This window comes from Anomalospiza imberbis, chromosome 9 (assembly GCF_031753505.1).
Source record: "Anomalospiza imberbis isolate Cuckoo-Finch-1a 21T00152 chromosome 9, ASM3175350v1, whole genome shotgun sequence".
Lineage (NCBI taxonomy): Eukaryota > Metazoa > Chordata > Aves > Passeriformes > Viduidae > Anomalospiza > Anomalospiza imberbis.
This window is the reverse complement of record NC_089689.1, coordinates 22,994,523-23,015,450: the sequence shown is the minus strand read 5'-3', so window position 1 is coordinate 23,015,450 and position 20,928 is coordinate 22,994,523. Positions and strand designations below refer to the sequence as shown.

The window sequence follows — 20,928 nt, the reverse complement described above, 5'->3', positions numbered from 1 at the left end:
GGAACTGGGTGAAAGCAAGCGGTGGAGATGGGTTTTCCGCAGCTGGCTTATCTCCTCTCGTCTTCTTCCTTGAGCTCGCAGGCCTGGAGCAGCCGGTGTTTGGAATTACAGCTCTGACAAGAGAATAATCACCCTTGGGACTGAACCAGAGCTCTTGGACACCACTGAAGCCATTGGACACCTTTTCAGGGCTCGCAGCAAGTTACTGCTAGTAGCAGTGAGGTCTCAGCTCCCAGGAATGAGGTACCCCCAGAAAAGCCCCCAGCCCCACTGGGTATCGCGCCTAAAATGAACGGGATGTGCTGTCTCTAACCTAGCGAGATGCTGCTTTGCTTTTCTGCTTGGAGGTGTCTTGTGAGATCCGGGAAAAACTTTTTTTGGTGCCTTTGGGCCAGAGCTGCTGCTCTGCTGGTGGTGTGGCAGGGAGGCAGGGCAAGGAGCAGGACAGAGCAGGGGGACAGCAGGGGACATCTGTAGGGCGGGTGTGAGCAGTCCCGTTCCTGGAAGGCATCTGGGTCCATTTCTCACGAGCTGGGGATTTCCAAACACCATGTGAGTTGGGGGAAGCACCAGCACAGCTTCCTGCTGGCAGCTGTCCCCAGCTGGAGTGTGGGGGACTGAGTCCTGCTCTACTCCAGGGATTTGTGCTCATGGATGCTCTCATGGGTCTCTGTGGCACCAGGGGAGTTTGCACAAGGAAGGCTTGGCGGCAGGGAGATGCTGCTGAGAGCCCAGGGCTTCTCTGAGGCTCCCCCAGCCCATATGCTGGGCCTTGATCCCCCTCCCGGCATTTTGTCTTGGCTCATTTCCTGGAATTTTCTATCGTTTAGGTTATATTTGGGATCAGCAGCCAATAACCCCGTTTCTCACGGACAGCCCAGCTGGGGCTTGGCTCCAGCAGGAGGCACAGAGGGATTGGAGCCAGTGCCCCACACTCTGCTCCCCAGCACCCTCCTTCTGCAGCCCCCCTTCCTTAGATGATTACAAGGCTGGAAAGGCTTGTAAAAAGAGAGAATGTGCTCCCTTCCCTGGAAGCACCATTTGCCCACAGTCCCTCCCTGGGTCAGGGCTGCAGTGTCTGCAGTTCAGGGTTGCCTGGGAGAAGTCTTTGGGACATGAGTCCGAAGAAGCAGCCCTGGTTGCAGAGATGCTCTAAGACAGGCTGAAGACCAAACTGCATTTGGAGTTCTTTGGGGCTTGAAGGGAAGCTCAGAGACAGGGCTGCTGACTCCTCAGCCACGCAGTAAGGCTTCCTAGAGCACTGAAAAGCCAGCTGGGGCCTGCAGGTTTCTGGGCAGACTGTCCATCTGGAGGCTGGCTGGCTGTCTCAGGGCTCTGGCACATGGGGCTGAGCTGATGCAGTCCTTCTCCTCCATCTGGTTTAGGGCTGGGTGGGACTTTGATACTGCCTGTGGTGGGGAGAAGGGAATCCCCTAAAGCAGAGAAGCAGTAGGTATCTGTGTGCTCCAAAGGCAAGATCCCCTGGGAAGCCCGAGGGGAATGTGCAGAGCTGGTGGTAGTTAACCTACACTTTGCTCTATGGTGCCTGCAGCTGGACAGGTCTGTGCTCTGCCTCCTTGGCCTCTTCCCAGAGCAGTGGGAGCTGGAGTCTCCCTGCAGGTTGCCCACAGTGCTGGACCCCTCATTGTGCTCCCCAGTGGTCGCACTGCCCACGAGGCTTGGAGTGTGCTGCTAATACAGCAGTTTCCAGGCAGATGCTTCTGTCTCAGGATGTATCCAGGGAAGATGCACTTGGCACTGGAGCATGGGAGGTGCTGGTGTCAGAGCTTTCCCCTCTCCTTACTCTTCATGGTTGTTAGTGCTTCCCAGACACTTGCAAAGAACTTTTCCCCCTGAAGCCTTTACTATTGCAGCCCTTAAAGGGAGCCTGGGGAGAGAGATCAGTTTTAAAATTTGGGACACTGAGGCAGGGAGCAGCACTGTGAGCATCATCCTGGAGTCTGGCAGTGCATCTGTCTGATCCTTCCTGCTGGTTTTCTGACTAAAGCTTATTAGGGGTCAAAACCAGAGGTTTTCTTTGGTGACCTTGCCCCCATGCCTGCAGGACTGTGAGGAGGAAGCCACACTCCCACAGGTCTGCCTGCTCTTCCCTTTTGTTTTGTCGTTTCTAAACAGACCTTTCAGAGTTGTTTTTAACTTAGAACAAAGCCTTCGCCTTGTTGTGTTCCTCTGTGGTTTTCAAATGATAAGAAAGAAAGAAAGTAAGAAAGAAAGAAAGCTAGTTTAGATAAAAAAACAAAACCAACCCTCAAAACCCTCAAACCTGAAATTAGCACCCAAGTCTGACCCTGAACTTGCATCTCTCCCATCCAGTTAATTTCCTTTCATCTCTGGACTTGCCAGCAATCTAGGACATCAGTTTTTCACATGTCTGTGCCTGCTTCCTCCCCAGCAGTGGTTCTGCCTTGTCCTTGCACAGCTTAACCCTGTGCTTTTCTGGTTCTTGCTGAACCTCACTCAGTTTTGCTTTTGCTGCTGCTTTTAAAACCAGCAGGACTGAAGCCACCAGCAAAAACAGGGGTAGGACTGAAGCCCAGCAGCCTTCATGGACAGGGATGGGATTTGTGGCCACTCAGCTGGGTTTGTAGCCAAGCTCCTCGAAGCCAAGGCTATTTTGGGAGTGTGGATGGGGGGTGAGTGCTAAGGACAGCATGGCATGGATGTCCCATGGGAAATGTCAGTCTCTTTCCTCCCAGAAACTTGACTCATCCTCTTCCAACCATCCTCTGTGGGGACACAGGGTGACAGCAGGGCAAGTCTCCAGCTCCACCTGCTTCGCTCCTTGTCCACTCCCAAGCATAAGATGAGGTTTGATTTGGGGGTTTGTAGATGCTTCAGAAAGGGATTTGTGGACCCCTGGAGTGCCAGCAGCTCCCTGTGATGTGAACTGTGGCCTGGGGAAGGGGGCTTGCAGCCTTTGCCAAGGTTCCTCTTGGAAAGCTTTGATTTTTCATGTGGGAGCTGACGGCAGAGAGCTGCAGGCTGCTGCCACGGCGCTGGCCCAGGCCCTGCCGGGGCGGGACCTGTACGGTCATGTTGTAGGAAGTTGCTGCCTAAGCTTGTTGGATAACACTTTACCCTTAGGATTTCCCAAAACAGGCAGTGTGAGCAGAGATTAGGACTTGGACGGGTCTCCTGCCCCACCCCAAGCCCCAGTGGTGCACGGCATGATTTCTAGGAACACCACAGCCCTGAACATCAGACTCAGCTGAACTTTGCACCATAAACCTTGGAAGATCTCCCATTTTCCATGGATGGATCTGCCCCAAATACTTGTCAATGATGGAAGAGCACCGTTTGGGTCAGGTGCATAAAGGTGGAAACTGAGAAAATCTGATTTTGCATTGACTGAGGCCCTTTTTCACCAGTTAGACTCAGGATGTGTCTGAGTCTATTCACAAAGGATTTTCCTTTTCTTCCCAGAAAACAGGTGGGTGCTGAGTCTCTGCCTGAGGGGAATCTGAGGCATTGGTGATTTTGCAAAGTTTGTTGGCTCTAAGCTGGTGCATCCCATCTCAGTGCCCCATTTGCAAGGGCCAGAGCTGGGTTTTCATGTCCTTGTCCTGGCCACCACTGCTCTCATACTTCCCTCTACATTGATCTTTCTGGACAGTGAAAGCTCTGAAGTGAGGTAGAGAACAAATGTGTTCTTTGGCTCAGTGCCTCTCTCTGCTTCTTCTGGTCCTAAATCTCAGGGTGTATTTTTGGCTTTGTGTTAAATGTAGTTTCTGGAGAACATTTTTCTCCAGTAATGATTAACAAGGTCTTTTAACGACTTGGTGATTTGGTAGTGATGATGATGAGGATCTTGAAAACAAAACTGCTGCCTGGGGAGCAGAGAGGCTGTAGTGCCATGCTGGTATCTTGCAGGCTCAGGGACAGGTCAGCTCCAATCACTTGGGCAGCAATGGGTATTACTCTCCATTCCCACTTGAACAGATGCATGGTAGAAAAACACCTGGCAGATGTTTAGCAATTTTGTTGCTCTTTTTTTTGAACTGGTGTTTTATTCAGATGGTGATGAACCATGAAGCACATTCCCACCTGCCTGATGAGTGAGAGCAGCCTGCAGGGTAACACAGAGATCCAGCTGTGGATGATGCAGGGATGCAGTTGTAGATGAGTTACAGGTCTGGCTTCAGTAGATGAGATGTTTATTTCCCAGTCAGTGGCTCAATATTTGCAGAGAACTTGCAGTGTGGGCACTAAAAGAGAACCGATTTCACTGCCGTCAGCCCCTGCAAGTGACATGTTTGATGGGCTGTCATCTGCCAGGGTAGCTGCTCATCACCATGGAACAACCCAGTCACTGCATGGAGGAGTTTGCAAACAGTAACAGCTCCTGAAGCAGAGCCGATGGAGCCAAGGCCAGCAGAAATGGTAACATAGAGAAATGTTTGTTGGCATGACTTCCCTTGCTGAAATTCCAGGGAAACATGGCTGCAGGGCCAGGCATTGCTCAGGCCCATCATTCCTACTTTGCACTATGGGCAAAGCCTGCTGAGTGCCTCCATCCTGAGGGTATCCCAGCACTTCCTACATTGCCAAATTAGGAACCCTGTTGCAGTGGTTATATATAAATATATATGTATGTATGCATACATGTTTTTTGAAAGCGTTATGTGTTAGCAAACTCCCCAGAAGGCTTTTTTTAGAGGTGTTATCAACAGGATGTGCTTGAATATGTGGAATCCAGGAAGTCCTGGATAAGGGCTTTTCTTCAGAACCTCACTGTGCCCAGAGTTCCCTGGCCTCCCATGGGATCCATAAGAACTGCTGTAGCACAGGCCATTCCTGAGGGACAGATAGGAGTCATGACATCATGCTGGCTTCATCGGCTGGCGTTTTGGAGAGATTGTTTTCTTTTCTGAAGTGGGAAACAAGCTCTTTATCATGCTGTGAGCTGTGTAAGGGTGGCAAAGCTCTGGCTCCAGCCTGTGAGAAAGACCGTGGTTGTGCACTTAATGGCATTCATGATGGGCTTCCCACCCACACTAGGGTGTGCATCCATGCGAGGGTTTTACACGTGCTGGCTGCAATGCAGAAATCCCAGCCAGGCAGATCCTGCAACATTGGGATGATCACTAGGTCCTGCTGCCTCCCAGTGATGGCCCTGGGGTGAGCCTTAAGGGGAGCAGAGGGCTTCACTTGAGAGATGTTTAGCTGATCACAAAATAGGACCTGCCTCGGGTTCAGGACTGAGTTTAGAAAAGAGAATTTACATAGCAAGCTTTTACCTAAAGTTGTCTTTTTAATAATGAATATTCATCCAAGGTTTGCACCATTCCCTCCTGCTTGGGACTTTGGACTTCAGGTCAGTCACTTCTCTTTTCCATAAATATTTTCCTTACTTTTTCTTAACTGCTTCTCCATCTCTTCCCATTGTGGGGAGGCTGTTGGAGGACTTTCTCTTCCCTAAGCCTCAGCAAGGCATTTAACACAAGGAGGCCTTGGTCTCACATTAACACCACTGGTGATTAATGCAGGTAACAAAACACACAATTCCAGCCTGTCCAGGACAGCCTTGGGCAGATGGGATTTCCACTGGATTTCAGAGAGGAAAAGGAAAATACAACTCTCATGTGTGCTGCTACTCTTGGTCAGGAAGGGGTGAGCTCAGCACTTTGCTGAGCCCTGGAGTCACCCAGAGCATCAGCTGCCCCACTCCAAGAGCTGCTGTGTGCATTGTGTGCATGCCGGGAGAGCTGGCGGCATCCTGGCAATGTTGTTCTGCTGTGCTGGGCTGCGTTTCCCTTCTTCGGATGTGGGTTTTGTTCTTTTGGACAAACACACCAGGCAGAACAACAAAAATAATCCCCCCCTTTTCCCATTGATCCTGGTGCTGGGGCTGTGTGAACCAGCAGCCAGCTGCGGTCGCAGTGTGGTCCCCGGGGCCTCGCTTGCCAGCCGCTGCTGCGGGGTCAGGGGTTGTTTGTACTGACAAGTCCCTGGGAAAGAGATGCTTCCCCTTTGCCGGGAGAGGAAAAGGCCACCAGAGTGGGACTGCCCGAACTGGTGAACTCTGCTGATATCATGGATCTCACTTTATTGCAGCACTTGTTGGTAAAAGCCTGGAAGGAAGAAGTTGGCTGGAGCCTGGTGAGCTGCTGGGGTGCTCAGGAGGGAGGAAGGGCTCTGTTTGCCATCAAGCCTTGCATGGGGCACATGTGGCAGGGCTTACCCTCTCCAGTGCCAGGAGCTGCTGTGTGAGGTGGCAGCAGCTGCTCCAGGTCACCCTGGTGGGTGCAAAGGGGCCAGAAGCTCACTCCAAATCTGTGTCCCCATGTGCTGTCAGAGCAGTGGGGTCAGCCAGTGTTCTGCTGCGAACCCCTGCAAGCGTGTCCACGCATGCAGCTGTCTTCATGTGTGACTGAAATGTGTCTCCTCCTCCTCCCAGAAACCTCCATCCCTGAAGACACCAGCCCTGGGTTTCATGTTGCTCTGAGCCTCTGCCCTCACCCTGGCTGGCCCTGCCCGCAATGGCCCTGTGTCTCAAGCAAGTCTTCAACAAAGACAAAACGTTCCGTCCCCGAAAGAAGTTTGAGCCGGGCACGCAACGCTTTGAGCTGTACAAGAAAGCCCAGGCCTCCCTCAAGTCCGGGCTGGACCTGAAGGCCGTGGTGCAGCTGCCTCCCGGCGAGAGCATCAACGACTGGATCGCCGTGCACGTGGTGGACTTCTTCAACCGCATCAACCTCATCTACGGCACCATGTCGGAGTACTGCACCGAGAGGAGCTGCCCCATCATGTCCGGGGGGCTCAAGTACGAGTACAGGTGGCAGGATGACAGCAAGTACAAGAAGCCGACCAAGCTGTCGGCCCCACAGTACATGTGCATGCTGATGGACTGGATTGAGATGCTCATTAACAACGAGGACATCTTCCCCACCAGGATAGGTGAGTGTGCTCTGGTTCCCCGCAGGAACGCTGGGCTTGTAACTACTGCAGGTTCCCAAGCTGCACCTCAGGGTTGGTGTTGATGAACTTTGTGATTCAAAGCCTTGTGGCATTTCCCTTTCCAGGTGTTTCTCAGTGTCTGTCCCACAGCCTTTTGCTCCAAACTGAGTTTGGGATTTCTCATCCTACTACTAGGAGAACACAATGTTCTCCTTTTCTGTGCTTGAACTTACTCTGTGTTTGTGAGAAATGAAGGCTGGTAGGTCATTAGCTTCCTTGCCTTTCCTCAAGAGGCTGAGCTGCAGTGCTGATTAGAGGTGGTCATCACATCCCTGCTTTTCTCTCAATGAATCAACTCAGTTTCTTTCTGGTTTTCCACATAGGTTCATGGTCCCAAGGTTCAACCCTTGCTGCTTCACTCCTCAGCCCCTTTCCATCTCAGCCCTGATTATACCTCACATCTTGCTACGTAGCTGAGGCACTGTTTGAGCAGAGATGTCCCTAGGATGTGGCCTTGCCACTGCCAGGGTGTATGATATACCTTTTCAAAAAGTTTGGCCTTAGGAGCTTGCAGCAGCTGCCAAAGGCAGCACAGCTTTCAAACTAACCCCTCTGCTGCTGACCTGCAAAGCTCAGCAGCTGCCAAGGCTGATATTAGCTGCTGCTTAGCTGTTTTTTGTCATCTGGGGACATGAGTTAATGTTGGAGCTGATGGGGCTTCTAGAGTCTCATGTCATGCCTTGGAGAGGTTGTTTTTCAGATGGAACATGAAGCTACTTGAGTGTAAAAAAAAAAATTAAGGAGCATGGTGGGCGGGAAAGGCATAGCTTTGCAAGTCTGCTTGACCTCTTTTGTTTGCCAAGCAGACAGAGCTTTATGAAATTAGTGCAGCTTATGGTCAAGATTTTCATTAATGTGCTGGGAAACATTGAAGAAAATGGTCTGTGTGGGATTACCAGCATTACTCACTGTTGTAGCCCCATTTGGCTGTGCTGTACATGTAGTTGTGTGTCTTTTTAAGGAAAGTCTCTGGCCCTTGGAGTCTGAGAGGGGTCATGGGTCTCTGCAAGCAAGAGGGGAGGCAGTGCCTGCAGCCTGGTTGTGCCAAACTATTTTGGCTTTAGTGACTCCCCCAGGCCCCTGATCTGAGCTGGCTGCTCTGGTTTTGCCTGGAGTTAGGGTGGGATAAGACCCTGAAACCAAGACCAGCAGGCATGCACTGCCTTCTTCCCCTCGCTGGTGATCTGGGGCAGGCAGGGTAGCACAGTGCCACCTGCTCATGCTGGAGGACAGGCAGGGTAGCACAGTGCCACCTGCTCATGCTGGAGGACAGGCAGGGTGCCTTTGGGATGTGTGGGAGAGGCAGTCCCTGGGATTCACCAGGGCATTCACTGAGCTGTGGAGGCATCTTTCCCTCATGGGCACAGTGGTCCATGCACTCCAGTGAACGGAGGAGGCTGGAAGTGTGGCTGGCTGACAGAGTCAGTGCAGGATACTCTGAGTCAGCAGTCCCAGCTCTGCTGGGGTCAGCAAAGTCCCTGGTCATTCTGACTGCACAGACTTGCTGCTGCTGAGGGGTGAGACAGCAGCCACAGGGAGCAGGGTAGGTGTTCCTCTTCCTGAGGTGGCTTGTCCCAAGGAGAAGATCTGCATGCCATTAAAAGCAGAGGCACAGATGTGGATTTACTCTGTTTTCCCTCCAGCCAGAAAGGAGTGTTCTGCTCCAATATCAAGCCTTTCAGGTAGGAAAGGCTGCTTGACACTGCTCTGGGAAGTAAAGGTGTACAGGGAGTATTAACACCTCAAAAAGCAGCCAGCCATGGGAGGGACATTGCAGCATCCTCTGCTTTCCCACATCTCTCTCTCTGAGGTGCAAAAGCCGAATACAGTCACGGTCCTGGTGGTTTTTGCTTCATTTCTGGCACTTCTCCCTGTGAGTTGTAGCATATCCTGATGTGGGGAGGGATGGCTGGTTTCCATTTCTCCTTTCATTTCAGTCTGGGGACAATTCTGGGTGAGATCCAGGATGACTGTAGGTGAACATGGGTCAAATCCATTTTCTTCTCCTCCAAGGCTGTTCCTGGGGTCCCTTTTCCAAGCCCTTTTGTTGTGGGGACCCTTGTCCCCACAAGGGGACTGAATGACTTCAGGCCCTGTGTCAGCATGTCTCAGTGGTTTTGGCCTCACACAAGTGAAAGGGAACTCAGGCTGAGGTTGCACTCTAAAACACATGAAAGGCTGTTGGGGAAGGCAGGGGGAGGAGGGAGCTGGTGGCACTTTGTCATCAGTGTGTCCCCAGCTATCTGCCTTTCACTGGCCTGCCTTGTTCACTGGGTAATTTCTTGGCAGCTCTGGCATTTCAGAAGATGGAGTCTTTGGCTGAAGGGAAATGCACTGGATGACAGAGGAGGCTGGCTAGGATGTAGGCTCAGGGACAGTGGCCAGGGTGACCAAACAGAGGTGCTCAACCTCTATCCTAAAGAGCAAGCTCTTGGGAAAAGACCCAGGACAAGGGGAATAAGGCACTGAGAGGACACAGAGGAGATGTGAGCTGTTTTAAGGAGGGGAAAGGAGCTTGATGAGGGGAAATTACAAATGTCATGCTTTGGAGTTGTGGTGAGACTCTTGGATGTTAGCAGCAGAGACGGGATTTAGCTTGAAGGTTTGTTTCACTCCTGCTTGTGCTGGAGAGGTTACTGGGCACAGCTGCCCACTGTCTCAGCGGGTGTTTCATGAGCGGTGTGCATCTCAGCTTTCCCTCCTGGCCCCTCTTTGCCATGTGCAGTTAAGCTGCCCCAGGACAAAGATTTCCCTGGCTAAGGCCACCTGACCGCAGACAAAACAGACTTTTCTCTTTTTTAAATTTGTTTTTCTTAGAAGCAGCAAGTGTTCCCCAAACTCACAAACATTGCTGGAGGCTGACCTCAGCATCCTCCTCCATCCAAGAGCTACGCAGCCTGAAGCAGCACATGATTCAGCAGGGCTTGCTGGTGGGCTCCTGACAGTTGAGAGGTATCTCGTGGGTCAGAGTGGGGAAATCTTTCACCCCGGGGTGAGAGGTTCAGCTAGAAATGAGCAGAGATGGTTCCCTGACTTGTAGGCTCACAGGGAATATCCCTAGGCATCACAGGGGAGACCTTGGCTGGGATAAATGGTCACAGCTCCAGGGACCAGAGCAGAGCTGGGCTGATTTGCACATTAAAGCATCTCCTCCTCCAGCACTGTCAGAGGTGGGAGGGCAGCAGAGTGACAAACACCTTTGGTTTAGCCAGGCTTCGTGATGCAGAGCTCTTGCCAGCTCTGCAGTGAGGCCAGAGGGACAGCTGGCATGCGACATGGCCAGAAGGGAGCCCAACACCAGCAGACAGTTTGTGACCTGGCAGAGTTAACCAGCAGGACTGCAGCCCTTGGGTGGAAAATCCCTATGCTGGAGATTATTAGCAGGTCTGGGGGACTGCCAAGCCCTCTGCATTCTACATCAAGGGTTGGGAGAGATACTGTGTCTTCCCCATGCCCAGGGAAATCTACCTGCAGGGCTCCATCGCACTGTCTCATCCTTTCTCTGGAGTGGGAACCTGTTTGTCAGCCTGTTAGGATGAGACAAATCCCTGCATGGCGTGAGTTCTGCCAACCTGATGGCTATAAATCTACAGAAGCAGCAGCTTTCCTAGACAACCCATATCATTTGGTGTGTGCTAGTACTTTGTTTCCACTCTTCCAACCAATGTAGCTGTCCTGAAAAATACATTTAAATGGAGAGTAAGCATTTTTCCCATGCAGGGAGAAATATAAATGCTTCTACAAGTGTACTTTCACCAGCTGGTAAAACTATATCAGTAGATTTATTCAGTGAGTGGACATCCATGAACAAATTACCACCTGGAAAATATCCTCTCCTCCCAGTAATCATTCTGCCCTGTGGTGCCTGATCTCAGGGAGCTGCTGCTGGGCAGTGCCGTGCTGAGGAGGAAGGATGGCTGGGTGGGGTCTCCAGGCTCCATGGCCGTGTCTGCACTGGTCAGCCCAGCACCAGGCTGGTGGTTGCACAAGGCCGGGTGTCCTCCCTCAGCCCCACGGTGGCTGCTGAAGGCTCGCTGTTGTTCGAGGAGTGCAGACGCAGGGTTTGGAGCAGCCCCAGTGCCGGAAACACCCCGCGCTCTCCGCCAGATTTGCCTGTGGCTCGACAGAGCACCGGCCACTGGAGGTTTTATAACAGTTCTTGGAAAGCTTTTCAAAACTCAAGTCTGTCATTCAAGCATAGTTCCAAAACAATTATAAAAACCAGAGAAAACCTGGTGCGAAATGATCTGATACTTTCTTGCCATAACAACAGGAGAAAAATGTTCAGAATTCAGCTAATTATTGGTGTTCTCTCAGCTGGCTCTTTTTAACATAATTTGTTGGGGTTTTTTGCCCTGCTTTTTTCCTTCCAAAATTAATACCATACCAGCTTGCAGCTGCCATCATGCCATTAGTTTTAAACAGGGCTTTAAACACTTATTTTTAGGAAAAATGAATCACTGAACACCACGGTGACCAAAATAAAATTGAGAAATAACAACAACAATTCATCACAAAGTTGACTGAATTACTGCATTTGCAGAGGACAAAAATTGCCAAGAAGCAAAATAGCTTCCCAGTACTGATTCATCGTGAAAAAATTAAATTGGCTGGTGCACAAGTGTTGGGGATAGGAGATGGCAGGAAAGATCCAGGACCCTTTGGCAGTCCGTTACCCTAAGCACAGGCACTTTGTTACCCCTCATTTTCATTTCCTTTTCCACACGGTTTCCTTATGTTTTGAAGCAATCAGCCCAGAGTGGGGAAAACAGATTCCTTGGAGCTTTAAATCATATATTGTGATTTTCAAGCAAAACGTCCAAGACAAACTAAAGGTGCCAATTCATTTCAGGGCTGTGAGTCACTCTGCTTGGAGTGAAATTGTACCTGCTGTACTAACAGCTTTTGCCTTGGCTTGAAGCAAAAATTCTTCCTAATATCTAAACTAAACATCATGCAAGAAGAGTCAGAGGGTGGCTGCTGCCTGCCAGACTGTGGGCTGCTGCTGCTTTCTCCAAGGCTGCTGGATGGTGAGCACCAGGGAACTAAATGTAAATGTAATTTCAGTGCTTTTAAATCAGCCCAGGTGGGTTTTGTGATGTTCTGCTGTCCCCCTGGGGCAGTTAAACCACCATCAATGGGATGAACTAGGATGGTGTTTTTTGGTCCCTGCAGGTGTGCAGGGCTGGGAAGGGTGAAGCAAACCCAAGCAGTGTGACCCTGTTGGGGTGGTTTGTCAGACCTGTCCTGCTAAGAGGACATCTCAGCCATGCAGGGCCTGTCCCACCAGACTCATCCCTGTGTCTCATCCATCTGCTACTGTCCCTGGTATGTGCTACCTTCGAGATGGAGCAAGTCCCCTAAGCAAGAGCCACCAGTGCCCCGCTCCCAAATGCCATTTATCAGTGCACTGGCCACTGGTCGGTCTCTCTGGGCTGGCTGTGAGGCTGATCCGCCTGGCCCAGCCTGGCAGGGAGGTGGGAGCCCTGGGGGGAGCAGCTGCCCCCTCCACGCGTGGGGAAGGGCCCCCATCGCTCCGCAGTCGCTGTCGCAGTGACCCTTCCCAGCAGCCGGAACGGGCCTGGTGGGAATGGCAGCGAGCTCAGTGGAAGGCTGAGCACCTGCAAGGGCAGGAGGGACACGTGTGGCCACAGATCCCTGTCCCACGGCTGTCCCCTGGCTGGGACGTGCTGGCTGCAGTGTGTGCCCGGCTGCAGGGAGGAGGCACAGCCTGCCCTGGCTGTGTCCCCTCCCGAGCTGGAGAGGATGTCACATGTGTCGTCTGCTGGACATCCGCTGCGCCAGCAGCGCTGACCCAGGGCAAGCCGCATTTATGCCGCATCCTTCTGCTGCTCTCGGATGCAGCCTCTACTGCAGAGCCTCTTCTTTCAGCCCTGGGCAAGGGGACGGGGTGTTTCTCCAGCTCCCCACCAGCATGACCAGTGCCTGCTGGGGCTGCTGTGGGTTTCTTTCCAAGTCACTGGAGATCGGCAGCGAGGCACCACTGCTGGCAGAGGCAATCTGCATGTCAGATACCCGCCCTGCTTCCTTCCCGAGGGGAAGTGCTCTGATCAGCTGGCACAGAGCCCTGTGCCAGATGCAGGGTCCGGTCAAGCATCTCTAGCCTGTATCGAGGGTCCTGGCACAGGAGACAGACATGGCTGCAGCACGGGGACAGGAAGCAGGACCCTGCTCTGCCTCCCTGGCCAGGTGTGCAAGCGAGGGTGTTTCACGGAGAAGGAGTCAGAGCCGGACCTGAGCTATCCCAAAGGACCGTAATGAGGGGGTGTCCTGACATGGGACCTGTAGAAATCCATTGGTGACACGCAGCCACCCTACAGCCTGGCCGTGCCTGGAGGGGACGGCCACACACTGACACCTGGTGATGGACACAAAGAAGGGCCGCTCAGCCTCAGCTCCGGAGAGCTTCCGATGCTCCTGGTTCACGTGAAACAGTGGTTGAGTCGTCCAGAAGGGAGTTTGGAGGTCCTGGCAGCCTGATGGTATCTTTCCATACATCATTAGGTTTAGGAGTTCAACAACTCCCATAGTTGCTGATGACGATGAGATTTTAATTAGCTAACCTTTGAAGATTCTTTGTAACTCAAACTATTCTTTGTTTCTGCAATTTAAGCTAAATCTCTGTTCCCTGATGCAAAAGCTGCTTCTGGAGAGCCCAGAATGTGGCTGGAGGTGTCTCTTCTCTAAGTCTCTCAGCTGACAGCATATCCATGAGGACTTGCTGGTGACAGATGTATGAGATAAGACAATTCCTGGCTAACCTCAGGACAAAAGCTGTGGAAAGCCACTTGTCACCATCTGTCATGTCTGGAGGTGGCCCATCTGACAGCAGGATCTGCACCATAGGTGCTGCCAGCCTGAGATCTGTTTGATCTGCTGTTCACTCTCTGAGTTTATTTCCTTCTCAGCTCAGGACTGGGTTGAGGGTTGCTGCTTTCCTTCACTATCACTCTGCAGTTTGGCAATAAATTCCCAGGGATGGTCAGGTCGGATTTCTCCCTCACTGCCTGCTTTGGCTGAGGAGGCAGTTGGTGACTGGGACGGGTGACAAACTGAAGGCAGCAAATTCCTTCCTGCCTGCTCCTGGGCACTTGCTGAGATCCCAGCATCCTCTGGTCCCAGGGAGATGACAGGCTGTCCAGGACTGTGTGTATTCCCCAACCACTGCCCAGAAATGTGCATTCATCAGCAATTATTTGCTGCAATGAGCTTTATTAAAAAAAATAAAAAAAATTCTTTACCAGTTCTTCAAAGCTGGTCTGCAGGGCCCACCCTCATGGCATGTCTGAGTCCCCAGCCGGGTGATTCCAGCTTTTATTTGCTCAGCAAATCCTCACTCAGGGCAGAAATCTCAAATAAAGCCGTTCATAAAGTGCTGTGTCCCTCCTGCCTGCAGGGGAACCTGGAGAGCTCTCTGATCCCTGCCTGTGTCAGACTAGCAGGCAAGGAGAGCTCTGTAGCCAAGGGTGCTGGGCAGAAGTAGATCTGCAGTCACATCTCTAAGGTGTTGGCATAGGGACAGCTTGGTTGTACTTTGCCAGATGTGAACACCTTTCCTAAAAAATCCTAATGGGATCTGTCAGAGCTGGAGGTGAAACAGGTCATGCTGAGGTCCCTGTGGCAGGAGCAGCCCTGGGGCTGCAGTGTGCTCGTGGTTCTGCAGAGCAGTGGCCACAAGTCAGTCTCAAAACCACCTCTGTGTGATGCTGAGCCAAGATCTGTGTTCTTCTCCAGGGGGTGGCTGGGACATCCAGATGTGGCACGAGCGCAGACGCTTCAGCCCTGCCCTCTGCTCCAACACTGTGCATGCAGGAAAGGGAGACTGGGCTGTGCTCAGGGTGACTCTGCTTTAGACCAAAATTAATTTTCTTTTATGAGTTCCAAACCCAGCACCTGCCCAACCCTGGCGGCTGCAAACAGGCTCCACACGTGATGTCGGAAGGACGGAACCTTTGCGTTTGCCACCCACGGAGGAGAGGGGCTCAGCACTGCTGCTGGGAAACAAAACTGTCAGGAGCCTTTGGGAAAATAAACAGTTGTAATTGCCTAGCAAGGCTGGTGAGAAAGATTCAAAGATAAAATTACCATTTTTAATTTTTTAGCTAAGAGATTTGCTGATGCGTTCCTGTGCACAAAATGTGTGAGCTGGCCATGGTTGAGCAGAATTTGTTTGGAAGGATTTTCAAGAGGTTATGTGCTGCTTTAATAAGAAGCTAAGGGAGGAGGCTGGTATAACCGTGGGAAGGGAGGGTTTTATTTTGTTCTTTGTGTATTTGCATTGAATTGCTCTGGGGAGAGGAAGAAGCCTCAGGAAAACAAATATCAGTTGTTTCATTCTCCTCCTCACAAAAAAAAAAAAAAAAACAACAACAAAACAAAACAAAAAACCAAACCAAAACAAAAAGTTTAGTGTTTCAAAGCCATGTTTCCTTTAGAGATTTATCCCAAGGTTGCTGGCACTGTTGGTATCACTGAGATTTTCATTGTGATAGCAGCATATTTTGAAAAGGATGGAAATATCCCACACTGTGTCTTTGCATGGGACAAAGCTGAAAGTATAGAGCCAGGTGTGTTGGGTCCCATCCTATGAGGATATCTCAAGATTATACAGGCACAATGAAAACCAAACATCATTAACATGAGTGTTTTTCTTCCTGATTTAATGAGACATTTTATTGAAATAATGATCAGGAAAACAGTAGAAACCTCACCCATTTCTGCTGATGCATCAGAGGTGATGTTTGAGGGTGTGAGGAGGAAGGAAAACAGCACAAGCCATGCTTTTGGGTTCAGAGGTAGGTATCTTTTCTGGTGGCAGATGGTTTGGTTTTGTTCATGGACCTGGGTAAATACAATTTGACTTACATCGTGCCTGTGCAGGCTTGCAGGGGAAAGGCGGGGAGACAGGGCCAGATCTCTGGATTGAGCCAGATGTGGAGAGTTGCAGTCTCCTCAAAAAAACCCCACTCTTTTTACTCTCCTATGGCAACTCTCCAAATCCTGAGCCATGCCCATGGGAAATTTCTACCTGGGCAATGAGGGAATATGTGGGAAGAGCTCAATGGCACACTGCCCCAGTGTCACCCTTGGTATTAGCCAAGGATGTCCTTCCTTGTCATCTATGACTGCCTGTCAAGCATGACAGACACATTTAAATGCTAACTGGTTTCTTTTTTTTTTTAAGTTCAAATGGCTTCCAATTTGCTTCTGCTTTGCAGGTGTTCCCTTCCCCAAGCAGTTCCAGCAAGTTTGCACCAAGATCCTCACCCGCCTCTTCCGTGTCTTTGTCCATGTCTACATCCACCACTTTGACAGCATCATCAATATGGGTGCTGAGGCTCATGTCAACACCTGCTACAAGCACTTTTACTATTTCATCAGGGAGTTCAGCCTCATTGACCACCGGGAGCTGGAGCCTTTGGTAAGGATGTGCCTGGGATGGGGAGGTGGAGGGTGAGTGGTGTGGGCTGGACACACCAGTGCTGAACCTCTCTGGACTCTTTTGGCCACCCTACCTCAGGCACACAGTCATGTTTTCTGGGACTTCCTGGGACTGTCAGCCTTGGTGCTCTGAGAGACAAATTCCCAGCAGCATCAAGGAAACCACTGATCCTTTCTTAGCCTTTGCCTCTGTTATCATGTCTGTGAATTGAACTTCAATACCCTTAGGACCACCACATAGTAGTGTCCCCAGAGTGACTTGGTAGCTTTAATGCAATTTGCACATCAAACTGTTTCCAGCCAGTTGTGCCCACATGGATTTCCGGAGTCAGATTTGAGCCAGTCTCTTCTCCACAGTTTTTCTTTTAGCATTCCCTGCTTGAGATCCTAGTGTGAATTACACTGAGGCTGCAGGGAAGGCAAGCCCTAATAGGACACACAGCTTCAGATGACAGCTGTCAAGGCCATGCTGGAGAGGCCTCACTGGATCTCCCAGTTCCCTACAGCCTCCCTTGGTAAGCAATTAGCCAGGCAGAAGGTGAGAGCCCTTGACAACAGCAGGATTTGTGGGAAGCAGAGGCCAGACAGCCCAGGGCTCATAAAGTAGAAAATGCACATAGTTGGTTTTGTAAGAGAAGCAAGTTTGTCACAGACAAGGTTGAGTGTAGTCTGACCTAGGGAGGACATCTTGCAGTGGGAAAAGAATTTATAGGAAGCTCAGTTTGCATGCTGTGATAAGGGTTGCTTGCAGAAAAGGCCATGTCCCGCAGCAGGGAGTCAGGGAAGACCAAGAGGATACAATCTGAGAATGAGCTGAGAAGAGTCCCAGCTGCTTGCGTAGGATCTGGAGGTAGGGGAAATGCCCCTGCCCCTAAGTGTTAAGCACTTTAGTGCTTTCATTTGTCTCAGTCAATTTTCTGCCTATCTGCTCTAATTATGATTTAGAGGGATGGAGAGATGACGATGTAATCAGGGGAGACTTGAATGACAACAGTATCGACTTCAATTATTTTGTAGAATTCAGATGTAACATATTATCACAATGGCCCTCAGGTCCAGAAAATGGCAGCTCAGCATCAGTTTGTCTTCTGTCACTGTTCCTCATGACAAATCTCTTCAGCATTGCTATACAGTCCATAGTAGTGTCATCACCTTGGACTGCTGCTTGCTAATGTAAATAATTAGCACCTGCCAGCCAAAGCAGAGGCTGACTTTGCTAAACAGGCTTTCAATGCCAGTGACTCACATGCAACATGAGATGACTGATGGGTCTCCATAAATCTCAGGTGAACAGATTCATTCCTGTGATGCAACCACTGTTAAACTACAAGGAAATGAGACACATTTGCCCATGGTGTATCTGTGTCTCATTGCCTGACATCCAAGCCTCAAGCAGACCCAGCCACATGGGAGGAGGAAGGGCCTCCTTCCCTCAGGCAGTGAGTTGCTTTAGGTGTGTATTGAGAGTGTCCTGCAACCAGGCTGCCTCATCAGCCCAGACAGCTTATCCTAACCTTGCATTTAGTTAGTCCCCAAGAATCCCATGACAGACTTCTAAGATTTCCTCTGGCTGAATCCCCCTTTGTTGCTTCAATTTCCCTTTTGTTAAGCTTCTGTGGGATGCAATTTCTTAGCAGCAAATTTTAGGAACTGAGAATGAGATCCTCTGTACAGCAGAACTAGCAAAAGGCAGTGATTCACTCTCTCAGTAAATCAAGGAAGGTGGGGCCAGAGAGAAGCCATACACTTGCTTCCTTGACAAGGGCAGCTCTCATGGTGCAGGGCTGCAGCACTGGCAGGGGTCCAGTGCTGGTTACATGCTAAAGCAGAGCTGAGGGGATTTCCTGGATGTGAGGAAAGTCTTGGACATTTGGGGCTGGTCTGAGGAGCTCACTGGTGACTTACCAGCCCACTGGTCACTGCAGTCCCCCCTGTTCGTGGCTGCTTTTGTGCCTGCTGTTGTGCCAGTGGGGTGGGTGCAATGCTGTTGCAAGAGGATGTGCACAGTCCTTTCACCCTCTTCTTTTCCTTCCAAGATGTTTGCAAACATCTCCTGTTTGCAATGTGATTTAGTGGCAGAGCACCAACATTTCATTTGATGGCCAGGTTCTGCACTCAAGTGATTTTGCATGTTACTCCTACAGGAAAACCCTCTCTTTGCCACTGTCCCTGATGGATTTGAAAAACAAAGTTCTGAGCACTGAAGATCAGAGTTTGCTGCTTCTGTCTCCCTTGGTTATATAACTGAAGGGCCTTTTATAGGGTTACTCAAGGGTCATCATCCTTTCCTAGTTCTTCTTTTTTCAGAGTTGCATTCTTCCTTCTCCACAGACCAGTCCTACTTCCAACCTATTTCAAGAGTAGCTTTTAATGTGCGAACCTTCCTCTGGGGTGCACGAGGGGACCTGTGGGCGCACAGATTCACACGCCACGAACCCAATGAGCCAGAATCACACTTTTCTCACTGCAGGATTTACAGGATGCTAGTTGAGCTTTTCAAGGCAAGGACAAATACCATCTTCCACCAGCTGAAAGCTGGACACCTTCCTAATGTGGCTGGCATGATGCCATTCTGGCTAAAGAAAAGTCTGTAATCCTAAACAGAGCTGGAGGTTTCCTGTGGCCCTGTTATTAGCACTCATTGGCATTGCAGTGTGACTGTGGAATCCTTGCTGAAACCACAGGTCCTCTGGGTGAGCTGTGGTCAGCTCCTGGAGTGACAGCAGGGAGCTGTTCCATGTCCCATCTCCTAAGGCTGTAAAAAGGGGCTCTGAGAGTGGCATCACCTAGTCTGGCTGCTCTGCAGCTGAGCCAGGAGCAGGACCTTCATCTTTCAATATCTCAGCCAAAGCTCTTTCCTTGGACTGCTCTCAAGGCGAGGGCACAGTCAAAATACCCTTGTGCCACAGAGACCAGGGAGAGTGCCAGGATGGAGCTGCTGAGGCAGCTGAGTTCCCAGGAGGGCTGTCATGGGAAACAGAAGGCTCCCCAGGACTCCCATGGTTGCTTCCCTGGGCTGGTTTTGGACATGTCCCAAACTGCCTGACACGTCATGCTACTCAAACCTGTCTTTTGCACTTAGTGTTTCTTTCTTTTCTCTCCCTGTTCAATGCAGAAAGAAATGACAGAACGAATTTGCCACTGAAATCGTGGCAGACAAACTCAGCTGGCTCACTCAGAATCCGGTGGGACAAGACACCATGTGGTGGGAGCCCTCTTCCCTAAGACTTGCTCTGGGCATTCCAGATCACTGACCTACAAACACTGCAAAAGTGCCTCTTCAGGCCACAACTGAATCCTAAGTTTTCCAAGAACCTCTGGACAGATTTTTCTACTTCTAACAGATCCCAATCTCTGTTGTATGGTTCCTGTTTTAGAAAGCCACTGACTCATAGGAGAATGAGCCAAGTCTGGTTTACTTTTGCACACTCTGATTTCTAAGACTCAGTCCCGTGTCTGACATCAAATTTTCAGCGACCTTCCCTCTTGTTTTGTCCTCAGCTATATTGATCTGCAAATATTTCGTTAGCAGTTCCTGCCTGTGAGCAGGTGTGACCTTGGCTATGAGATGTTACCTTTCCCACAGGCAGTGGGTTTGTGGTAACATCTGAGATCAGCCCTGCAAAGCTGGTGGCATTTCATCCCACTGCCTTCACATGGTTAGTTGTTGATGTGCTGTTTTTAACCATGAGCTGTGAATGTCTCCTTCTGCCCTAGTTCATGCTTTACCAAAGGGACCATTTTCCCTTCAAGGGATTTTTCACATTTGGAAGAGGGAACTTGATGATGTTCTAAGAAGAAACCAATACTGCTTGGACTAATGGCAAGTGCCCCCATACCGAGGAGGTGACCTAGGACAGTATTCAGTGTGATCAGCACAGACTACCTGAGAAAGTCTTAAAAACTGGTGAAAAGAAACTCTGACCATCTGCAAGCATACTATTGCTTCCTGGTCTGTGCCATTACTCCCATGAAAGGTATCACGTCTCAAAATTTCCTCCCCTTCTGCTTGCAGTGACTGATAATTAGTGTTGTGTTCCCTGTGCCATTTTATTTTTGACAAAAATATTGCTATTTTTCCTTTTTTATTGTTTTGGGGGAGTCAAAATCAATTTCTCTGAGCCACAGAATTGTTCTGTTTGTGTTTCTTGTTCTTTTTCTGGGAAAGTTTTCTATATCTGACACAGATAATATTTATAGTCTGGGGTTTGCCCACTTTTGGGGTAGGGAGGGGATGTGGCTAGAAAATGTAAATGTTTAGGCCAACATTAAAGTGCACAAGTGAATTTTTAGTGCTCAAAGCACTCATTTTGTTGTGAAAATATTTTTTTTAATCTTGTGTACCAGATGTATATTTTTACATGGTAATAAAACAGAGCAAAATGGACACAAAACCACCTGATGCATCATTTCAGTATTCTCTGTGTTAAATAATCAGTAAAAGTCCAAACATATTTGTTCTGTTACTAATTAAAGAAACATTAATAA

At 50.1% G+C, this 20,928-nt stretch overlaps 1 protein-coding gene across 2 annotated transcripts; it reads left to right on the top strand.

Annotated features, from left to right (window-relative positions):
* MOB3C (MOB kinase activator 3C) lies at positions 1-20,928 on the top strand. 2 transcript variants are annotated; one of them, XM_068198660.1, is made up of 4 exons: positions 1-243; positions 6,419-6,918; positions 16,218-16,420; positions 19,556-20,928. In XM_068198660.1, exons 2-4 carry the CDS (start codon positions 6,501-6,503, stop codon positions 19,583-19,585), a joined length of 651 nt encoding a protein of 216 aa, XP_068054761.1. In that variant the 5' UTR covers positions 1-243; positions 6,419-6,500; the 3' UTR covers positions 19,586-20,928. The 2 variants fall into 2 exon arrangements, with proteins under 2 accessions (XP_068054761.1, XP_068054762.1); XM_068198661.1 differs by lacking the exon at positions 1-243 and adding an exon at positions 3,293-3,451.

Coding starts and splice junctions, on each gene's coding strand:
- MOB3C (XM_068198660.1), top strand. CDS start 6,501: ATGGCCCTGTGTCTCAAGCAAGTCTTCAACAAAGACAAAACGTTCCGT. Junction 6,919..16,217: donor CATCTTCCCCACCAGGATAG/GTGAGTGTGCTC, acceptor TCTGCTTTGCAG/GTGTTCCCTTCCCCAAGCAG. Junction 16,421..19,555: donor ACCGGGAGCTGGAGCCTTTG/GTAAGGATGTGC, acceptor TGTTCAATGCAG/AAAGAAATGACAGAACGAAT.